Source organism: Lissotriton helveticus, chromosome 7, assembly GCF_964261635.1.
Source record: "Lissotriton helveticus chromosome 7, aLisHel1.1, whole genome shotgun sequence".
Lineage (NCBI taxonomy): Eukaryota > Metazoa > Chordata > Amphibia > Caudata > Salamandridae > Lissotriton > Lissotriton helveticus.
In genome coordinates this window covers 668556849-668579456 of record NC_136068.1, presented here as the reverse complement: position 1 = coordinate 668579456, position 22608 = coordinate 668556849, and the positions used below count along the sequence as shown (strand labels likewise).

The following is a 22608-nucleotide window of genomic DNA, read 5'->3' as shown; positions in this document are numbered from 1 at the left end:
CAGGACCAAACCTGCCTTTATTGATCATCCCACGGCCAGCTTCTATAGTCCTACTCCCTCGAGCCCAAGACATCTCTCTGCCATCACAGTGGGGTCCTCCTGGGCCCACCCATATGCCGCCAAAGAAGACGACTAGCAAAACACCCAACAAGGTCTCAAACTTTTTCGCAACGGCGGAAATGCGCCCCTCGCCGAACTCAGCTGAGGTAGTGGACAACATGGCCCTGACGAAAGACGTTTTTCTGAGCATGTTTAGGGACTTTAAGACAAAACTTCGGCAGGACCTCAGCCAAGACATCCAGTATCTGTTTATAATCATGTAACTTTTACTGAACTACCTACCCCCTACCACTCCCCGCTCTACTCCTCCCCACTTTCCTGCTATTGATTTCTTCCTTTACCTGTCCTGGCCCTAGTCCCCACCCTGTTTACCTGTGAATTTTCCCACGTCATTTGAGAGTTAGCTATTCTGTTTGATGCCCGATGGAGCTACCTGGTTTAGCTATAGGGGAGACAGGTCGGGGATTCACTCCTTGGACGTCAATTACCCAGTCGGTCTTTAGCCAGACTTCCTTTCCTCTCTCCTGTCGTCTCTTCCCGCGTCCTCCCTCTATTTATTATCTCTACTTCTCTCCTCTCTCAATGTATTGAGACTGAACTTTTCTGTCTGATGCCCGATGGAGCTACCTGGTTTAGCTATAGGGGAGAAGGGCCGTGGACTGCCGCCTTGGTCGTCACCTACCCAGTCGGCCTTTAGACAGTTTTGATTTCGTCGCTCCTTGTTGTCTCTTCTCCTATCCTCCCTTTCTCACCTTCCCTGTCCCCTCCCCTCTTTATTTTGCCATCCATGTTCCTTAAATTGTTTGTTATTGAGACCTAGCTATTTGGCCAAAGCCCGATGGAGCTACCTGATAGCTGTAGAGGAGATGGGGAGGGGGATTTATTATGTAATTGTTGAATTTTATTTGTTACATTGGTGATTCTCTTGTAAAGCGCTCTGATACCTCCGGGTCTAGCCAGCGCTATATAAAACTCTTTAAATAAATAAAATAAATAAATATCTCTAGGGGATTTCACAATCAGCCACTTTAATTTTGTGTCATTAATGCACTGAGAGAATATAGAAAATAAACTATGCCCCATAACCTAGAATATTAAAAGGCTCCATACTCAGCCATGACACCAGAGGAATATTTTGCATTTTATCTATTGAAGGTCTGTAAGGAAACTAAGGCAATATCCAAATTGTTGTGACATTTTTGGTCTTATTGACTAATGCATCCTTGTCCCAATCACACACGAAATAACAGATTCCTAGCAAAATAATACACAGAAAATGGCAGTTTTCAATTGTTTTACTTAGTGCAGACCATATGATGGTCAGGGGGAAAGGAAATGAAGGCACATATTAAAAAAGTCAGAGAACTCATCTTCACATATCAAAGTTTTCTACAAACAAAAGCTGTATCATACAGTGATCTATGAATAAACAACCCGTTCTTGATCATCCACCCTCTTCAGTGGAAATGTTCTGCCTTCCCACAAGAAGCCTTTTAAATTAAACAGTATAAACACATGAAAAACAGTATAAGAAAAAGAGTAATTTTTAGTTTAATGCAATATCTGTACAAGAATTTTTATCATTTTATACAAGTTTCCTTCTTTATTGTGTTGTAAAAGTGCAACCAAACTCTGAGAAAGAAGCCGAGCAATCCCTCTTGTGCCAGCTGTCAACATTGTTCCCAGTCTGTCAGTCAAGCAGCCAACAAGACAGACCCAAAGAGTCAGGTGGAGGATTAAAGGAAGGAGGTGCCCCTTCTTCAAATGTAATCATCTTCCACAGGCTCACCGTTGACATCACAGTAGTGTATAAATATGGCTACCACACGCTGGAACACGCCTCTCTTCATCTGCCGCAGCTCAGAGATCTCCTCCCCAATTGTTTCCATGCAGATATCAGCAGAGAGCTGGCCCTTTCGTCGAGGTGCATAGATGGTGGCTGCAAAGAGAAAGAGTATTTTAGTTGGTAAGAAACAAAGGCGTATGGTCACCAAAAAAAACCTCTACTCTAGCCTAGAACTATCATGAACAGTAACTTATTGAAGTTTTGTCATGCCTCCCTGTATCCAAACATCCATATCACTCTCACATATATACAAGTGCACATATAAACCACACTAAATGAGCTATGGTCCCTTCCAGAGACATCTAGTATGCTAAATCAGAGAAAGTCATTAATCACAAAACAATCCATCTGTAGATGTTCTGGCTTAAAATCAACAAACGCTTACAGGCACCAGAGTAACAAGTACCCTTCAAGTTTAGTTCAAGATCCTTTCCTTGTGAAATGAGAAAAACATAGCCCTTCTCTGTAATAAACCGAGGAACTGTGCCGTCATTTTACATTGATTGACAAGGAGGCTCAAAATGAAGGTACCAGATTTATTTGAACTTGCCAGGATCATTAAGTTATCGTAGTTTATAAGGACATTTCTACTCTCATAATGAACCCTTCTTGGTAGTATGAAAGAAACTGACTGACAGTACACACAGTGCAAGCCTGTCACGTATCTTTGCCGAGCAAAATGCCTCAAAGAAAAATGCCTAAAGAAAAAGTTACTTGCCTTCAGTAACACCTTTTCTGGTAGAGAGACTAGCTGCACACTCCTCACCTTGTGAAAATCCCCAAGCGTCAGACAGAATCCAGAAACTTATGTAGCAATTCCAAGGTGCATTGGTGCAGGGAGCTGGCTCTTTTTGTGATATGTAAAAATCTGATATCCCAGGAATAGTCCTGGGGTTCCCTTAATAGTGGAGAGGGGCTTGCTATGCAATGCCAAAGTACTCTATTAGGGGGTAGCGTGGTCGAGCAGCCCTAGGCTTAACATACAGGTGTGCAAGACATTTGCAAAATACACAAATTTGTTAATAAATGACAACACACCTCAAGAAGGAGATCCACACTAATTTATGAAGATAGCAAGTATCTTTATATATATTAAGGCACCAGAGAAATATCGTTCATGTTTAAATATAAATTCTTTTCACTTTAAAAAGTGCTATTTCCTTCATCCTATCAAAGGAAGAACAAGTTCTGCAAACAGGTACAGTATATCGACTTACAGGACCAATCAACATGAATTTAGGTGAGTGGTCATGTAAGTTGATATACTGTATCAACAGTACACCATCAGTGGCATAACAGCGGCTGGGTTCGGTGTACAAAACAGTGTTAGAAGCCCAGTGTATTTCAATTAAGATTGGTTAATGCGAAAAGAGGCTGCAGGCTCTGGTTAGGAAGCCAGAACGGCTTAACCAGCAAGTGGGCTCAGGCCTTGCAATGCTTGAGGATGGGGGGACAACCTAAGTCCTCTTCTGCAAGGCCCAGGAATGAGGGGTGCAGCGGTGTCATCAAGCGTTGTTTTTTTTCCTTACCAGAGCAGTCGCAGGAGATGGCGCCTGTGTGCAGAGGCTGCAGGTGACATCAGGGATCCCAAGAGGGGTGAAAACACAATGGACTCGGGCTCTTGAGGGCTGGGTAACCTCGTTTGAATTATTGGCTCACTTCGATTTGGGCAGGAAGTGACCGGTGCAGTGGATGCTTCAGGTGTCCAGTTTTGACAGCTCCCGAGGCTCTGCTGAAAAAGGTCCACTTTTCATAGTCTTTTTAAAAAGCAGGCACTTCTCCCAAATTTCTGGAGTCACAGCGTAGGACGAGTCAATTTTGGTGCAATTTTCAACAAGGGCTACAGACAAGCCGGCTGGGCTAGGGCGCAGACAGGTGCTCTCTTCAGTATTCTCTGCTTATGCGCCTCTTCAGTGGCCGCTCTCTTTTTAGATCATCAGGATCTGCTTATCTGGTGCCAAGCACTGCCCTAAATACAGAATTTAGGGGTGTCAATCGAGTGCAGGGCATTAGCCAAGGGGCAACTGACCCTGGGGTCACTAAGCCCCTCTAGGACGACTTACTGTGTGAAGTGAGCATAACCCTGTTGCACAAGTTACTTACCTTCGGTAACGATTAGTAGTGATAGATTCCTTATCTTCAGCATTACCCCCAGGCGTCAGACAGGATCGGAAAGTTTTTTGTCAGCATTACCCCTGCGCATCGGTTGGCGTCGGGAAGACGTCGCTGAAGCTACTTAGATGCGCCCACGCGCGCTGACCTCAGTTCTGTACACGACTTTCCACGCCAGGAACGCAGAGCCATACCGAAGGTAAGTAATTTGTGCTTCTGAAAGAAACACGTAGTGATAGATTCCTTACCTTAGAATAGATAACCTAGCAATACCAACCCAGGTGGTGGGTCTGCGAACCAAGATCACACCAGAAAGTCCTGGAGACCAGAATGGCCAAAGAAGCCGTCCCTCCGGACTTGGCTTTCCAGGCAGGAGTGCTTGGTAAACATGTGCAGGGAGGCCCACGTAGCTGCCTGACAGGTGTCATGCAAGGGAACTCCCCGTCCCAGAGCAGTAGTGGCTGCCGTCGCCAAGGTAGAGTGTGCGCGCCACTCCACTGGAGGCTCCTTTTTAGCCAAGGAGGAACAAGCCTTTATGCACAGAACAACCAACCGAGAGATGGTCCGCTTGTGCACAGCCCGACCTTTCTTGGTGCCCAGGTAGCCAACAAAGAGCTGGTCGTCCACCCAGAACTGTTGTGTGCGGTCCTCAACTTTGTCCGGATGGACAGAGAGAAAAGAAGGCTTAGAAGAAAGAGCCTGAAGCTCACTCACTCTTCTGGCAGAGGTGATGGTAACCAGCAAAGCAGACTTTAGCGTGAGATAGATGCTCAGTTGCTTTCTATCTGTTTTAGCACCTCCAGCAAGCCTTTGTTCCTCTCATGAAGCATAACGACTTTACCACCTTTCTGAAATTGGCATCTTTGTTTCTTCCACGGGTGATTGCTTTTCAGAAACTCATTTTTTCTTTTTTTTTAGGCACTCCATGGGATTGCATGCTTTTTTGACTTGTCTCCCTTGTTTGCTTCTCGCTTCTCTTTGGGGTTTGTAAGGTGATCATGCAGGATACAATATTTGAGAATTTTCCTAAATCTATTCAAAGTTTTTGATAGAGTCTTGGTATGAAAGTTATTTGGGCTTAGTCTGAGTGCTGGGAAACATAGCTGTAAAACTACTAAAGTTTAACAAAAAGGGCATTTTACAGAGATCAAAAACAGACTTTTCTCTTGTGTAGGGCTGAAAGAATGAGCGTAAGACTGCTGCTGCCAGTGGGGGCGAGCAGTGGGACCTAGCAACAAGTGAGAGAGAAGGTTCTGGTAAATCATTAATGCTCTGTAACCTCTGAAGTGCCTGGAACTGTGATGGCTGTCTATTAATTAGAGGAAGGAATTTGTAAACCTGTTTACACAACATAGCTTTATGTTTTCCTTGCATGATACTGTCATGCATCCAGCTGAGCTGCACCGCTCTTCTTTGCCTTTTGGATTCATTTTTGATGTCTTCTGCTGGAATACTTCCAGAGAATGGCATTTGTTTGCATCTATAACCAACGCAATGATTTTAGAAATGTTGAAGTGAAATTATTTAGTAAAACAAATTTCTGTTTGGCTCATTTAGCAAATGCATTTGTGAGAGAAGACTGTCTTATGATATTAATCTGTTTCTCCATATAGCACTTTGACTTTGTCTAGCAGTGGTGTCTGCAGAAGCTAATTTTAGGTAGGCACACATTTGGCCACATATAAAACGGGCAGGGCCCTCTACAAAAGTCAATCATTAAGCTTATATATACATTTACAGGGTTAGACCTGCCAGCCTTACTGTGGTCTTCTTCCAAGCACTTTGTCTGCTTCCCTCAATTTTTGTGCTCACTCCCCTAAACTGTTAATTCGACTTGGCAACATAACCCCCTTGCAAGAACTAAACTCCCCTTTTATTGCACATAAGTCACTCCTAAGGTAGGGCTTAGGTAGTCAACAGGGCAGGAGGCTTTGTAATTAAAAGGTTGGACATGTACTCTTAAGTTTTACAAGTTTTGTTAGAGAAAAACTATTAGATTTGTTTTTCACTACTGTAATGCCTACCTGTCCCTTAGGATGACATTGGGTTGCCTTATAATATTTAATAAGTGCTTACTTTTGATTGGGGACGGATGAGCATTTCATGTTGGGTATCTATGCAACTGTATTTGAAAATCCTCTAATGATAATGTTGGAATTTTAATTACAATTTAGAATATGTCACTTCAAGAAAGTTGGCGTTTTTCTGCACTTGTGACCGACAGATTGTCTCTGCAGCAAGCCTGGAGCCAGAGCAGGGAAGTAGGGAAATTCCAAGCACTTCAAAGTTGAAACTTCTAGAAATTTCCACCATCTCAAAGAAGGCACCGGGTATACAAATAGGGCCCTCTGACCCACTCTTTAGTTCACTTTACGGGCCTGCGGATGGATTCTCAGTAGACTGCCTGCTGCTGTGGCCTGCTGCATACTCCACAAGTCTGCTTTGCTGTATGGAGCCTGCGTTAAGCCTTGCTTCTTCTCCTGGACCCAGGACTACCAGAGCAACTCATAGGGCTAGTTTGCTGGTCTCCTGTTCAGAGCCCCTGGGACATAACCGGATCCCACCATCTTGAACGTGCATCTGGGCCCAACCTAAGTGAATGCTGATACCCCAAGTGGTGCTCCTCCAATACTGGACCCTTGGTGGTGGTGCCAAAGGCACCTGAATAGTCAAAATCCAAAACCTGGGACGTTGTGGCTAGAAACTGCTCTGAGAACCGAGAGTAGCCCCCTCCCAACCTGCTTGTGTATCTGCCAGACTAACTTTGCAGAAGGACCCCTATGCTCTTCAACACAGGAGCAAATTCTGTTAAGCGGTCTTCGCCAAAGTGGTATCCGGCCTTCTGAAACTCTTGTTGGCTACAGTTTCCTGCATCGTCCCGCTGGAGATTTTTGACTTTCATAAAAGTGACTAAGTCCAAACGTGGAAATCTCTGACACCGTCTGCAGCCTTGCTTCGCTAAATTTTACCTTCTCAGAATACTTTTGTGAGAAAATGGTGATCTGTTGCAGTACCCCCTCCCAACACACTTTTTGCCTGGCTTTTGACGCAACTTTCACTGTAGAGTACTGGGTCCCTGCAGTCCAGTTCCCAGCACCAGTGTTCCTTTCCTAAAACTGTTCCACAAATGGCCCTTCAAGTCTTTTAGTACCTAGTAAATGGTACATGGGTGCCTAGGGCATTGGGACTTTAGAGGGTCCCCTAGGGACCCCTCACCTAGGACATGCAGACTGCCACTACAGCATGCATGGCCTGGTGTGAACAAAAAACAAAGTTGACATGGCACACTGCCTGTATGCCATGCCAACTAGCACAGCCTAATGCACAAGTTACTTACCTTCTTGTACATAGCCTTCCGTGCCAGGAACGCAGAGCCATGCCAGAGACAGACACTGGTGCCATGAAACTAGGGCCCTGAAAGGGATGTCCTTAACCCTAGATATCGGTTCGCAGAACGGGGAGGATGGGTGGGGCGGTAAGGAATCTAACACTAACTATTGTTTCTTACATATATATCGTTACCGAAGGTAAGTAACTTATGCATCTGAAAGAAACAGGTTAGTGTTAGATTCCTTACCTTAGAATAGATACTCCAGCAATACCAAACCCGGTGGTGGGTCTGCAAACCAAGATCACACCAGAAAGTCCCGGAGAGTGAAACGGCCGAAAAAGCCATCTCTCCGGACTTGGCTGTCCAGGCAGTAGTGTCTAGCAAACGTGTGCAGTGAAGCCCACGTAGCTGCCTGACAGATGTCCTGCGAGGGGACTCCCCGATCCAGGGCAGTGGTAGCCGCTGTGGCTCAAATAGAATGGGCCCTCAGCCCAACAGGAGGCTCCTTCCTCGCTAAGGAGTAACAGACCTTGATGCACAACACGACCCAGAGATGGTCTATTTGTGCACCGTCCGTCCCTTCTTCACGCCCACGTAACCAACAAAGAGCTGGTCGTCCACCCGGAACTGGTGATTGCGGTCTAGATAAAAAGAGAGCGCACGTTTTGGGTCTAGATCGTGGCGCCTCTCTTCCTCCTTCAAGGGATGCGGAGGCGGAAAGAAGGTGGGCAAGGTGATGGACTGCCCAATATGAAAGGTTGTGACCACTTTGGGTAAGAAAGAAGGACGAGTTTTCAAGACAACTTTGTCTGGATGGACAGAAAGGAAAGGAGGCTTAGAAGAAAGAGCCTGGAGCTCACTCACTCTCCTGGCAGAGGTGATGGCAACCAGGAATGCAGTCTTAAGAGTCAGAAGAGGTAGAGGGCAATTGTAAAGTGGCTCGAAAGGAGCACCCATCAAATTTGTTAAGAACAAGGTTCAAGTCCCACTGAGGCATCACAAAAGGAACAGGAGGAAACATGTGCGAGATGCCTTTCAAGAATCTATTTACAACAGGGGACTTAAAAAGAGAAGGCTGATCAGGAAGCCTCAAGAAGGAGAAATGGCAGAGAGGTAGCCCTTAAGAGTGCCCAAAGCAGAGCTCGGCTGGGCAAGAGAAAGAAGGAAGAGGAGGACCTCTGAAAGGGGGAAGAGGATCCTCAACCTTTGCTGTGCACCATGCCACAAATTTGTTCCACCTGCAGGCGTATACCGATTTTGTGGAGGGACACCTGCCTACCAGAATTACATCACAGACATCAGGAGGAAAGTCAAATGGCCTCAACTGCCGCGGCTCAATCTCAACGTGTGGAGGTGGAGGCTGGACAGGTTCGGGTGAAGGACCGTCCAAGGCTCCTGCAACAGAAGGTCCTCCTGAACAGGCAGACAAATCGGGGGATCGACTGACATGCTGAGTAGCTCGGGATACCAGTAGCTTCGTGCCCAGTCCGGAGCCTTAAGGATGACTTGGGCCAGGTCGACCTGATCTTCTTCAGCACTCTGGGCAGAAGTGGTATGGGCGGAAATGTATACAACAGACCGCAGCTCCACTCGCGACGAAAAGCGTCTCCGAGCGAGTGCCACCTTGGAAATTCCAACACGCAGAACGGATGACATTGCGCGTTCTCTTCAGTCGAAAAGATCTAACCAAGGCTCTCCCCACTGCTGAAAGAGGCCTTGCGCCACGTCTGAGTTCAGATGCCATTCGTGATCCATCATGCAGCGGTGGCTGAGTTCGTCCCCCCTGGCGTTCAGGGAACCTGCCATTTGTTGAACCACCAGGGTGACGCCCTGGTGTTCCAGCCATGTCCAGAGGCGCAGAGCCTCCCGACAAAGGGTCCACGACCCCACCCCGCCCTGTTTGTTGCAGTACCACATGGCGGTGGTGTTGTCCGTGAACACCTGCACTACACTTCCCTGGACAGAGGGAGGAAATGCCTTCAGTGCAAGCCGGATCGCCCGCAGCTCTAGAAGGTTGCTGTGAAGCCGGGACTCCGCCGGAGACCAGAGGCCTCTGATCTCCCGCTCTCCAATGTGGCCCCCCCCCCATCCCAGGAGTGACGCATTCGTCAGCACTACGTGCTCCGGTTGGGGTAGGGCGAGAGAGCTGCCGCTAACCCAATCGCGGTTCGTGAGCCACCACTACAACTGTCTTGCAGTGCCCTCCGAGATCCGGACGTGGTCGGACAGGTTGCCCTGATGCAGTGCCCACTGAAAATTCAGGTCCCACTGCAGAGCCCGCATCCGCCACCTGGTGTGATGCACCAGAAGGATGCAGAAAGCCATCAACCCCAGGAGCCGCAGCGTCAACCTGACCGAAACTTGGAATAAAGGCTGAAAAATCGGAATCAGAGCCTAAATATCCTGAACCCGCTGTTCGGGGGGATAAACCCGAAACTGCGCTGAGTCCAGAACCGCTCCGATGAGAGGGGCACAGGTGTGACTTCGGCACGTTGATGGAGAACCCCAGCGAGTGCAGGAGGTCGGCCTTAATCTGGAGATGGAAGACGACTGTCTGGGGCGAGCCCGCCTTCAACAACCAATTGTCGAGATTGGGGAAGACTGAAACCCCTAATCTGCGCAGATGAGCTGCGACCACCGCCATCACTTTCGTGAACACCCGTGGGGCACTGGTAAGGCCGAAGGGGAGGACCGTGGCCTACCCTGAACCGCAGGTAAAGCCGGTGGGCCGGCAGGACGGGGATGTGGAAATATGCGTCCTGCAAGTCCAACGCTACCATCCAGTCTTCTGGGCCCAGGGCAGCTAGGACTTGAGCCAAAGTCAGCATCTTCAACTTCTCCTTCCAGTGGAAGCCGTTGACGCTCCGTAGGTCCAAGATAGGGCGTAGGCCTCCTTTGCCCTTCTTGGGTACCAGAAAGTAGTGGGAATAGCAACCACGTCCTACTTCTGGCTCAGGAACGCACTTGACGGCCCCCTTGGCCAAGAGGGCCATAACTTCTTCCTGTAGAAGTCGTAAGTGATCCCCCGACATGCGGTCGTACTGCGGTGGCATGGCTTGAGGGGTCGCTTCGAAGGGGATGGAGTAGCCCCTTCAGACGATTTGCAGCACCCACCTGTCCGATGTGATGAGCACCAGTGAAGGAGGTGATGGCGAACCCTGCCCCCCACTGGCGTCGAATGGGCCTGAAAATTTGGACTAGGAGGATTTTGAGGCAGATGCTGCGGGGGCGGGTGTGGATTGACTTTGCCGTGCCCCCCAGCACCGCCATGGCAGTTACCATGTCCGCGACCGCCTTGAGGTAAGTTCTGCGGCCTGTTGGTAGCTGGACATTTGGGGGCGCCCCTTCCTTGGTCACGAAAGGCGGAAGTTTGCTGGTGTTGGCCAAGGCCCAAGGACTTGGCCGTAGCCCTGGAGTCCTTAAAACGCTCCAGAGCACTGTCCGCCTTGTCGCCAAAGAGGTGACGGCCATCAAAGGGCATGTCCATAAGGGTGGCTTGGACATCCCCCCAAAAATTGGCGGACCTCAGCCAGGCGTTGCGGCCAACCGCCACCGTCGTCGCAATCGCCCTGCGAGTCCATGGTATCAAGTTCACACCGAATCGAATAGCGTGCTGTATCCCGTCCCTCTGCTAGGGCTTGGGTAAGCTTTGCCTGGACCTCCACCGGGCACTGCAGCAGCACTTCCACAACCGTATCCGACAGAGAGTGGGAGTAACGGCCCGAAAGGCAGGCGGTGTTGACAGACCGCAACCCCAAACTCAGTGCGGAGAACAGTTTTTTCCCAAACTGATCGTACCTTTTGGATTCCCGATCCGGGGGAGCGGTCGGGAATGCGGTCTGGGAGGTAGAGGCCTGGATCACCAGGCTCTCGGGGTGGGGTAAACGGACAGGAAGCTTGGGTCGCCCGAAGCCGGCGTCGGGCCACGTTCCGATTTACAGGGAGGCCTGTAGAGGGCTTGGACCAGCTGCTCACCAGAACGTCAGTGAGGGCTTCGTTAAACGGCAGTAGAGGCTCCGAGGAGCTTGCCTGCGGTTTGAGCACCTCAGTGAGGAGGTTAGTCCTCACGGCCGCGACCAGGAGCTCAAGAGCCAAGGTCTTGGCTGCCCTAGTCAACACCACGCTGTAAGTAGCCCCCTCCTCCGTAGCCACATAGGAGGGGAGACAAATCCAGTGTCAGGCGAAGTGTCCAGACCACTGGCCTCCCCCAGCTCGCCTGCCCAGACCTGGCTCAACTGGCACTGCAGTGCCAAAGGGTCCTCAGACCCCTCCCAGTCCCCCTCGTCTTCCATCTCCTGATAGTCAGGAATAAATGATGGAGTCGGGTCGTCAGTGAAGGGCTCACCGATCGGCGTCAAAGACGGAGCTGGGCGGTGCCGGTCTGACGCCGGGGCTGGGACCGGGGACGTCGTCGGAGGTAACACCCTTGGTGACAGCGCCAGCGGAGGGGTCATAAGGTCGACGCCACGACGGTTTGCGACGGAGGGAAGCGCAACCTCATGGCTGTGAGGAAGAGACTGATCTCCTCCGGCGTCGCGTGCAGCCCAGGGACCGGAGGGTGTGGAGCTGGACGCGGCGCTTGCGGCTCCGGTGGAGCCGCTTGGGAGGTGTCGCTTGGGAGGTGTCGCCCGAACCCCCGGCCGTGTCACGCGAGTGTCGGGGGGAGTCAGAAGAGCGATGTCACTTCTTTGACTTCTTGTGCCTCGACTTACCTGAGGACTTTGAGCCCGACGAGCGGTGTTGACTCGTCGAGCGATAACTGTGGCCCGGCGACCGGTCCCTCGACCTCCTTCTGGACCGGGACCTCAAGCGGCGCGGGCCGACTGCCGGAGCTCGAGACGCATACGGGACCGCTCCTGCCTAGCTTTCGAAGTCAGGGCCCGGCAGTCCGGGCACGACTTGTCATCGTGGTCGGCCCCGAGACAGTAAAGGCACCGACGGTGGGGGTCGGTCACCGACATCAAGCGGTGGCAATCGTCGCAGGGTATGAACCCGGGCATCCCTATCGGCACCGCAAGTCAAATTATCAACTCGAGAGGGATCCAAAAGAGATCAAAAAGTTTAGTCAAAAATTGACTAGGAGTACTGCTCTTCCCAGATCTGCGCTTGCTGGCGCGGAAAAAAGCGTGCGAGGGCAGTGTCTAAGTACTCAGACGATGTCATCCAGGCGACCACGACGCCAGACATGGTGGAGCCGCAGATGAAGTCTACCGACGCGCAGGGGTACTGCTACGCAAAACTTTCCGGATCCAGTCTGACGCCTGGGGATATTCTAAGGTAAGGAATCTAACACTACCGGTTTCTTTCAGATGTATAGGTAAAGTCACCCCTCTAGCAAGTCATACAGCCTAAGGCAGGGTGCACTATTACACAGGCGTGGGTATATCTGCATAGGCAGATATGCCCCTACAATATTGAAGTCCATTCTTTGATATTGTAAGTGCCAGGGAAGCTATATGGAGTACACGGGGTTGTACTCGACAACTCGTGTTCCCCAGCACTATGATGGCTTCTCTGAACCAGGTAAAGTGCCCACTGGCCCTCCTTGTTTCTCCCATAAAACGTCCCCAAATTTAGAACTTAGGTGGCTCCCCCAGACCATGAAACTAGTTCCACCCAAACTAAGAAGAAAAAGGGTGAAGAAGAGGCCGTGCAGAACACTGAAGATTCCTAATGACTTGGCCCCAGCCCTACGAGCCGGTCTGCAACCCTCGAAAATCCTGCAAAGAAACGGGGCCTGTCCAGCAGTCAGCAACCTCCATGAACCCTGGGAAGACTGCCTGCCTCTGAAGAAGACCAGAACTCCAGAGGAAGGCGACTCTGTCCACAAAGGAAAATACACCAAGGACTTTAGTGCCCTACGGATCCGTGATCCTTAACCACTCTGCAACCGACACCTCCCGTCTGTGTCCAGGTGGCCCACCGATCCAGAAAAGGTTCCCCAGAGATCCTGAGTCCAAGTCCAGCGTTGGCTGAACCCTCCTGGACTACACAACGACGCCAGCAGTGTGAAACCAAAGGCTCCTGCCAGCCAAAACCAGCAAGAAGAATCTGACGTCCAAAGGCACCCCTGCACCTGACGCCCCTTTGCCTTGGGGAGCTTGACCGACGGTGTTCCTATGAACCCCAACGTCTCACCTTACCTCTGCTGTCACTGGTTCCCTTTGTGCAGGCTCCTGCTCCACGTCTAAAGCATGTTTGTCCATCCAAGTTTCCCTGTTGAAAAGCATTGGGCGTCCGACGCTGTATTAACACCCTGCACCCAGCCGCCCCTGTGCCGCTGGTAGCGTGTTTGGTGCTGCCTTGTGGCTCCCCTTGCCTGCTCCAACCCATGGAGCTTGACCCTTGCAACCGATTTACCTACATGCAAGCAGCGTGGCTTCAAACACCCCCAGTGTCCATTGAAACGCATAAGGCCTATCTTCAAATAGCCACCCGACCGCCGTTTGCCACTGGTGGTGCAGACTTTGTGCTTCCGAGAACTGGCCCTCTGCTGACCTTAAAACCTGAAGGCTGGAAATGCAAGTTGGGTACTTACCCGTGAAACGGCATTGTTGTTTTCCGCCATAGGATAACATTGAACTGTATGAAAACTGCACTTTAATGTTAATTAGCCCCCATGGGAGTCAAATCCCGGGGTCTTTATAAAAATAAAGTGTGGGGGGGCCCAATCCCCCCACACTGCCCCGGGGACCGCCACCCCCCAAGGCAAAGTATGTATTATAGCGGGGGGCTTAAATGTATAATGAGGGGGGCCTCTAAGGCCACTCGATCCCCGGGGACCGCCACCCCGAGGCTTTAATATGCTGTATGCGGGGGGGCTCACGGCCCCCCCACATGCACCAGGGACCGCCACCTCCCAGGGCACTACATATTTAAATTGGCGGGTCCATGACGGACCCCCCAGCCCCGGGGACCACCACCCCCAGGGCTTTTAAATGTTGGGAGGGGGGCCACGCGCCCCCCCTCCTGGAGCCTTGTGGTGGCCCTGGGGACCGCCACCCCGCAGGGCTGGCTCCTGCAGTGTCCCGGGGTGCCCACCCCCGGGACACTGTAGTTTGCTATGGTTTTTGAAAGAGAGAGCAGGAAACCTGCTCTCTCTTTCAAAAACCAAAGCAGATTGCTTTTCTACATGGGGAGTAGCATGTTAGCTGCTCCCCATGCAGAAAAGCAATGTCGGCAGGGACCGTGGGTGGCTTGGGGACCCCCCCACAGTCCCCAACGGAGAGGGCCAGAAGTGGCCCAGGAGGGGGGCCACGCAGCCCCCCTCCCCTAATAATAAAAAAAGAGGCAGGCCGGCCCCGGGGGATGGGGTCCCCAGGACTTTAAGTGGCCTGAGGAGGCCTTAAAAATATATTTTAACAAGCATTGGAAATGCAATAGGTCTCGCATTAGGAAAGTTTGAGCTATTGGTATTGTAAATTACAATTTTTTTTATTTATGTGTTGGTTTTGAAAATAGCGAAATTAGTAGCATTGTTATTTACAATGCCAATAGTTATAACTTTCACAAATGTGACACCTATAGCATTTGTAATGCAATATGTGTTGTATTTACGTGACTTACATGTATTGATATTACAAATAACAATGGCTTTTAATTTTGTTTCAATAATTAATACTTAAATAAAAGTTATTGTAATTGATAATGGCAATAGCTTAAAGTTTTGTAATTAAGTTTTGTGAAGATTATTTTCAGTGTATTTTATTGTGACGAAAATCCAAGAACAGAAGTGAAATATTAACATTTTTTTGTGACATTTGTCATAAAGCTTGAAACATTGAGAGAACATATTTGAACCAGTTGTTGTTGAATGGTTGCACAGATTGATGCTGTGGTGGCGCTGAGTGATGTTGTGGTGGCGACGAGTGATGCAGTGGGGTTCAGTGATGCTGTGGAAGAGCATAGTGATGTTGTGGTGCCCCTGAGTGATGCTGTGGTCGTGCTGAGTGATGCTGTATGCTATGTTTTGTTTTGCTATCCTATGTTTTGTTTTGTTATGCTATGGTATGTTTTGCTATCCTATGCTTTGATTTGTTATGCTATGCTGTGTTTTGTTATGCTATGTTTTGTTATGCTATGTTTTGTTGTGTTTGATATGCTATGCTATGTTTTGCTATGCTATAATATGTTGCGTTTTGTTAAGCTATGCTACGTTTTGTTGTGTTTTGCTGTGTTTTGTTATGCTATGTGTTGTGTTTTGTTATGCTGTGTTTTGTTATGCTATGTTTTGTTATGCTATGTTTTGTTTTGCTATACTATGTTTTATTTTGTTATGCTATGCTATGCTATGTTTTGCTATTGTATGCTTTGATTTATTATGCTATGCTATGTTATGCTATGCTGTTTTGCTATGCTATGTTATGCTATGCTATGTTTTGCTATGCTATGTTTTGCTATGCTACGCTTTGCTATGTTTTGTTATGCTATGCTATGTTTTGTTATGCTATGCTATGTTTTGTTGTGTTTTATAATGCTATGCTTTGTTTTGCTATGCTATGTTTTGTTATGCTATGTTTTGTTATGCTATGTTTTGTTGTGCTATGCTACGTTTTGTTGTGCTATGCTATGTTTTGTTGTGCTATGCTATGTTTTGTTGTGTTTTGTTATGCTCTGTTTTTTGTGTTTCGTTATGCTATACTATGTTTTGTTATGCTATGCTATGTTTTGTTATGCTATGCTATGTTTTGTTTTGCTATGCTATGTTTTGCTACCCTGGGGTGTGGTTGTGTGTTTGTGGGGTTGTGTGTGTGGGGTTGTGTGTGTGTGGTTGTGTGTGTGTGGCTGTGTGTGGTTGTTGTTGTGTGTGTGGGGATGTGTGTGTGGGGTTGTGTGTGTGGGGTTGTGTGTGTGTGGGGTTGTGTGTGTGTATGGGGTTGTGTGTGAGGGGGTTGTGTGTGTGGGGGGGTTGTGTGTGTGTGTGTGGTTGTGTGTGTGGGTATGTGTGTGTGGGTATGTGTGTGGGTATGTGTGTGGGTATGTGTCTGTGGTTGTGTGTGTGTGTGGCAAAACCATGCACAAATTGTTTAAACAAAGGTAAGCCACTCACCTCTGTCTCCTACCTGTAATCCATTCCACGGGCAAACATTTCTTTATTTAAAACCACCTTTTAGCTAAGTGAAATACTTTAATCTTGAGAGCCACTGGACATTGCACTATTAATTATCGACCAGGTATTGCTTTATATACATTCAAATGAGTTGAAAAGTGTGAGGAGCCACGGCACATTATTGGCTGCACCCCACAGCTGCCGGAAGGAAGGAAGTAGGGCTTTGGAAATAAACAGATGTGATGAGTTTCACCTCGGCAGCTGTCTGTGGACAATTAAAGGAGACCCCGCGGCTTTCACAGAGCGGAAGACTGTCCGGTCTGCAGAAAGAGGTTTTACGACAACTTGCCTTTGATCCTGCAGTTTTATCACAGAGGAATCTGCCGTGGGGACACAACAGGCGGTGACTTTAGAAGTTAAGCTGCTCCCTCCCGTTGGGAGCCGGGAGCCTAGCGTATGGGCACTGAATGGCAGCAAAGTGGGGCTGAGACATCTGGAGGCCTGCACGAAGCCCCCACAACATTGCTGTCCATGTTAAATACACTCATGGCGGACCGCGACGCAGTTGCTATTGTCCACTTGGGAGCTGGAGGTGACCCCTTTGTGTATGCTGTGCCCCCTGTCTGTCCCAGTAACACTTGTGCAGTGAGCCAACGGGAAGAAGAGGGCAGCCAGCATGTAAAAATAGCCCTGAAAATGTAATAGAATTATGTGTCTGGCTCCCTGTGGCTCTGAAAGCCACTGCAAAGACGGCTTCTATTCAGAGAAGTGGCGATGGACCTGGGGAGTTGACAAATTTGTAGGGGAGTGGGAAGTTGAGTGTACTCAACTGCAAAACAAGTCATTTTTCAGAACACTGCTACAATGTTTTAAGTATTATAAAAAGGAGGAGTGTGTTTTCAACAAAAGAGGCATGTTTTCTGAACCTCACTAAGATTAAAAACAAGTATTAAGCAAAGAACTGTGAAAGCTGAACACCGTTCTGTTATCTTTCACAGGCATTAAATAAAACCAAGCGCACACACAAACAACTGTAAAAGATGAAGACAATTCGGGCATGCGTGTCTGATGTTGGCTGCGCTGTCAGAACGCCTGTCATTAGCACATGCCTTGGCGACATAAAGGAGGTAAATAAAGCCATATGACTGACGCTCTTTATTTCGGTCAGCCTACTTTGTTGTGCCACTGTGCATATTTCGTGATCACAAATACTGCCAGTGCCTGTCAGCGGGCGACTGGGACATATGGATGCACGTAATGCATTCATGAAATATTTCCCAAACCTACCTTCAGGTCGAGTTTGCGCTATATAAAATGAGTAAGAGCAATTTCCATATGCATTAAGTAGGTGTAACGGGTAATTTCCTGCCAAAACATTTATTTGTGGTATTCATTCAAAAAATTTAGTCTGCATTTGTTGGGAACGTTATGGCACCGGTACAAACAAAGCCACGGAATAACTGTGTGATCGCTGGCAGTTATGCTAAGTTAGGCCACACACAAAGTGAAGGAAGACAAATGATCACAAATCCTGCTCTTGCCAGTCAGCGGGCAGCTGGGACATGTGGCTGCAAGCGAGGGAAAGCCACCGACAGTTGATCCTGGGAATTGTTTCGGCCTTTCATCAACGTAAATGTAGGTGGCGCCAGTTAGAATGAAGGAATGGCTCTGCAGGATATCGAGACCTGTGTTTAGGCCACAGTGTGCTGTTTGAGGGGGTGGGGAGGGGTGTTAGCAATAAGAGTAATGCTAAATCGCTAAAGGAGGAGGCAGCTGAACACATTTTTTGTTTTATTTCACCGTCCTTAAAGTAAACCAAGAGTGCACGCAAAGAACTGTGAAAGATGAAGACAATTCGGGCGTGCACGCAAAGAACTGTGAAAGATGAAGACAATTCGGGCGCCCTTAAAGAAAACAAACACGCACACACAAAAGAGGTAACCAGTCACGGCGGTGGAAAAGGGGTGCGGGGAGGTAGTGCTGCAGTGATCGGGGAAAGGCTCGCGATAGAAGGGAGAGCCCGTGCTGGGAGACGGGCGAGGCATGGAAAGCAAACCACTGAGGAGGGCAGGTGAAGTGCGGCCGGGGAAGGAGGCTAGCCAGTGCTGTGGGTGGCTGGAGGGACAGTCGAGGTGAAGGAGAGGGAAAGGGGCGGCCACAAAAAGGGAAGGGTTGCAGTGCTGAAAGTGTGGCTTGATCCCGGGGAAGAGGCCGTAAGAGTGAGAAGAGGGAGTGCCAGTGTTATTGTGTATCGGAGGCGTTGTAGAGGGAGTGAAGGACTATGTATTTGTGCTGTTTGTTATAGCGCCAATCTTCACCCAAATGTGATAGAGCGCTTTACATATGATGATTGAGTACCAGGAGGCCCCAGAGAGTCCGTGGTGCAGGACGATAAAAGTGGGACAGTATAGAGTCAGTGAAAAGGGGAGAAAAAGTGATGCCTGGGAGACGGGCGAGGCATGGAAATGGAAAGGCAGAGAAGGGGAGGGGGGAGGAGAAATACGACACAGCGGGCAGGGGAGGGGGCGGAGCGGGGAGAGCGGCCTTTGAAGCGCACTTTACACGGCCGGCCGGCAGTGAAACTGAAAGCACGGCCGGCCGTGAAAGCCTTTGATGACGCAGCAGGGGGAACAGACGGCGAGAGGGTGTGAAAGCAGCAGGGGCAGGCAGGCGGCTGGGGGCATGTGCACGCGCTTTTAAGCGCATGCGCATTAAGCTTGTATTTCACGGGCACTGCAAGGAATCGCCACGATTGCTTGCAAGTTGGTTAAAGACTGTTTAAGCCCCAATAGTCTCGCAAGCTCGATGCGCATGCGCATCGACAGGCGAGACCTAAAAATGAACCCCCTTCCCGTTAATTAAAAAAAATATATATATATTTGGAGGTCAGGCCCTGGGGGATGGAGTCCCCAAGGCCCAAAGAAAAGAAAAAGAAGGGGGGCTGTTCAGCCCCCTTCTAAAAAAAAAAACCAGGATCGGGAGGAGGCCACGCCCCTTCCCTGCACCCCTATGCAAACGCGCCCCCTGGAGCGTTTGCAGAGAGGGAAGAAATTCCCCTTGAATACTGGGGGTACCTGGGGGCCAAGTAGCCAACCAGGAACCTCCTGGGGGCTGCGTTACAGAGAGATGTAATGAGGCCACGCCCCTTTTTACACCTCTCTGCAACGCAGCCCCCTGGCGCATATTGGAGGTTCCTGGTGGGCTAGTTGGCCCCCAGGGACCCCCAGTATTCAAGGGAAATTAGTTCCCCTCTGGAAACACTACGCCAGGGGGCTGCGTTGCAGAGAGGTGTAATGAGGCCACACCCCTTTTTACACCTCTCTCCAACGCAGAACCCTGGCGCATACTGGAGGTTCCTGGTGGGCTAGTTGGCCCCCAGGGTCCCCCAGTATTCAAAGGGCATTAGTTCCCCCTCTGGAAACGCGCCAGGGGGCTGCGTTGCAGAGAGGTGTAATGAGGCCATGCCCCTTTTTACACCTCTCTGCAACGCAGCAGCCCCCTGGTCCATACTGGAGGTTCCTGGTGGGCTAGATGGCCCCCAGGGACCCCCAGTATTCAAGGGGATTTAGTTCCCACTCTGTAAACGTGCCAGGGGGCTGTGTTGCAGAGAGGTCTAATGAGGCCACGCCCCTTTTTACACCTCTCTGCAATGCAGCCCCCTGGTCCAAACTGGAGGTTCCTGGTGGGCTAGTTGGCCCCCTGGGACCCCCAGTATGCAAGGGTACTTAATCACCACAATTAGAACGCGCTACAGGGCACGTTTGCACAGTGATGAAGGTAGGGGGGGCGGGACTTGAGGTGATATGTGTGCAACCACGCCCTGTGGCGCGTTTCAAGTTGGGGAATTAATTCCTCTTCAATCCAGAGGTCCCCTAGGGGCCAACTAGCCCACCAGGTAACTCCAGCAATCGCCACGGAGTTTTGTTCCAGAGTGTTGTAAAAAGGGGCGTGGCCTCTGAACACCTCTCTGCAATGCAGCTCCCTGGCGTATACTGGAGGTACCTGGTGGTCTAGTTGGCCCTTAGGGGACCTCTGTATTGAAGAGGAATTAATTCCCCATCTTAAAACGCGCCACAGGGCGTGTTTGCACACGTCACCTCAGGCCCGGCCCCCTTCCTTCACTATTGAGCAAAATATTCCTCTAAAATCAGCCGAACTACGAATTCCGATTTACTCACCTGTAATTCTAACCATACTTAAAGTAACTTGAATTTCCTTTCATAGGCTAACATTGACTGGTTTCACTTGGAAATTCTTGTAAGTGTGGAGTTTTGGAACTTTAAAAAATTCCTCTAAAATCAGCCGAATTACGAATTACGATTTACTCACCTGTTATCAGGAGAGACCTCAGTGCTTCATCTTTCAGCCCACTACTGATCCTGAAAAGTAATTCTAACCATACTTACAGTAACTAATAGTTTCTTACCTGTCGGTGTAGTTTTGCAGCTTGAAGATCTTTCTGGATTCACTATGCTGTGCATATTCCGCAATCTGGTGGTTGGGTCCGGAATCGTAGTGTTTTTTTTTTTTTGTAGCCCAGGTGGGTGTCGACGTCCCACCATTTGGTGTACCTTTGGTGACGTTGGCATGCTTCCGGCGAAAGCTCCCACCCTTGGGCGCCATTTTCGGATTCTTTTTTCTGTCTCTTTTTTTCTTTTTTGTGTTTGTAGTGAATCCATGGCTATGTTTGTTAATCCTTCTTTCAACGTAATTCTTTTCACGTATCTTGTAAGCTTCAACTTGCCTTCTTTTCTATGTGTTTCCACCTTCTTCTCCAGCCTCATCTTTCTGGCGGAGGCGGGTGGGTTCGCTAGTGAATCCAGAAAGATCTTCAAGCTGCAAAACTACACCGACAGGTAAGAAACTATTCGTTTTGCAGCGTGAATCTTTCTGGATTCACTATGCTGTGCATAGATTTTGTAGCGGTTTTGTTACTTTTGTGGCGGCGGGGTGGAAGATGAGCGTCGGTTGTTGAATATATGTTGAAGCACTCTTTGTCCTACTTGTGCTTCCTTGTGCATCTGTACATCCACGAGATAGTGCTTAGTGAACGTGTGCACTGAAGCCCATGTTGCAGCCAGGCATATGTCCTGAATTGGTGTGTTGGCCAGAAAGGCAATTGTTGCTCCTTTCTTCCTGGTTGAGTGGGCCTGTGCCCCTCCTGTTAGCTCCTGCCCCACTTGCTTGTGGCAGAATTGTATAGTTTGTGCGATCCATTGAGCTATGGTGTTCTTAGTCACTGGTCTACCCATGTAACTGTTTGCGAAGGATACGAAGAACTGTTTTGTCTTCCTGTGTTCCTTCGTCCTTTCAATGTAGTGCATCACTGCCCTTCTTGCGTCTAGAGTGTGGAGCGCCCTCTCAGCGCTTGTCGTGGGGTTCTGGAAGAAGCTAGGAATCTGAATACTCTGATTCATGTGGAACCTTGACACCACCTTTGGCATGAAGTGCGGGTCTGTTCTCATCACGACCCTGTCACTGTGTATCTGGATGTAGGGTTCCTGCAGTGTTAGTGCCTGTAGTTCGCTCACCCTACGTAGCGAGGTGACAGCTACCAGAAAGGTCGCTTTCATCGTCAGCATTTGCAGTGATGCCTTGTGGATGGGTTCGAGAGGTGCTTTCATGAGCTCTGTCAGTACCACATTCAGGTTCCAAGCCGGCGGCGGCATCCTTTTTGGTGGCGCTATTCTCTTAGCCCCTTCCAGGAATTTTTTTACTACTTGAGATGTAAAGAAGCTTCTCCCTGTTTCTCCTCTTGTGTATGCCACAATCGCTGCCAGGTGTACCCTCAGCGAGGATGAGCTTAGCTTGGCTCTTATTAGGTGCGTGAGGTATCTTAGCACCGTTGATTCCTTGGTCAGCTTTCTCTTCGTGCAGCACCATTGAGTGAATCTTTTCCCTTTTTCCCCATAGCACTTGCGTGTGCTGGGCCTCCTTGCCTCTCGCAGCACCCGTAGGGTGCTCTCTGGTAGTTTCAGATGTGCGAACTCCATGTCCTCAGGATCCAAGCTAATAGGATGAGGCCCTCCGGCTCTGGGTGTAGAACTTCTCCGTTTTCCATGGAGAGTAGGTCTTTTCTTTTTGAGAACTTGTGGGGAGGACCCTGTGCCATCTCCATTATCTGTGAGTACCAGGTCTGCCGGACCCATTGTGGTGCCACCAGGATGAGCGTCATGTTGCTCATCATGCATTTGTTGAGAACCCTGGGAA

General features: G+C 49.3%; 1 protein-coding gene across 1 annotated transcript in view; it reads right to left on the bottom strand.

The window, feature by feature from the left end:
* Positions 1 to 1337: 1337 nt before the first annotated feature.
* FBXO38 (F-box protein 38) overlaps positions 1338 to 22608 on the bottom strand; it is a 226997-nt gene continuing 205726 nt past the window's right edge. The window contains exon 22 of the mRNA XM_078652963.1: positions 1338 to 1999. Within this exon, the coding sequence (XP_078509089.1) occupies positions 1821 to 1999 (179 nt within the window). The 3' untranslated portion in view covers positions 1338 to 1820. The remainder of the gene's footprint in view (positions 2000 to 22608) is intronic.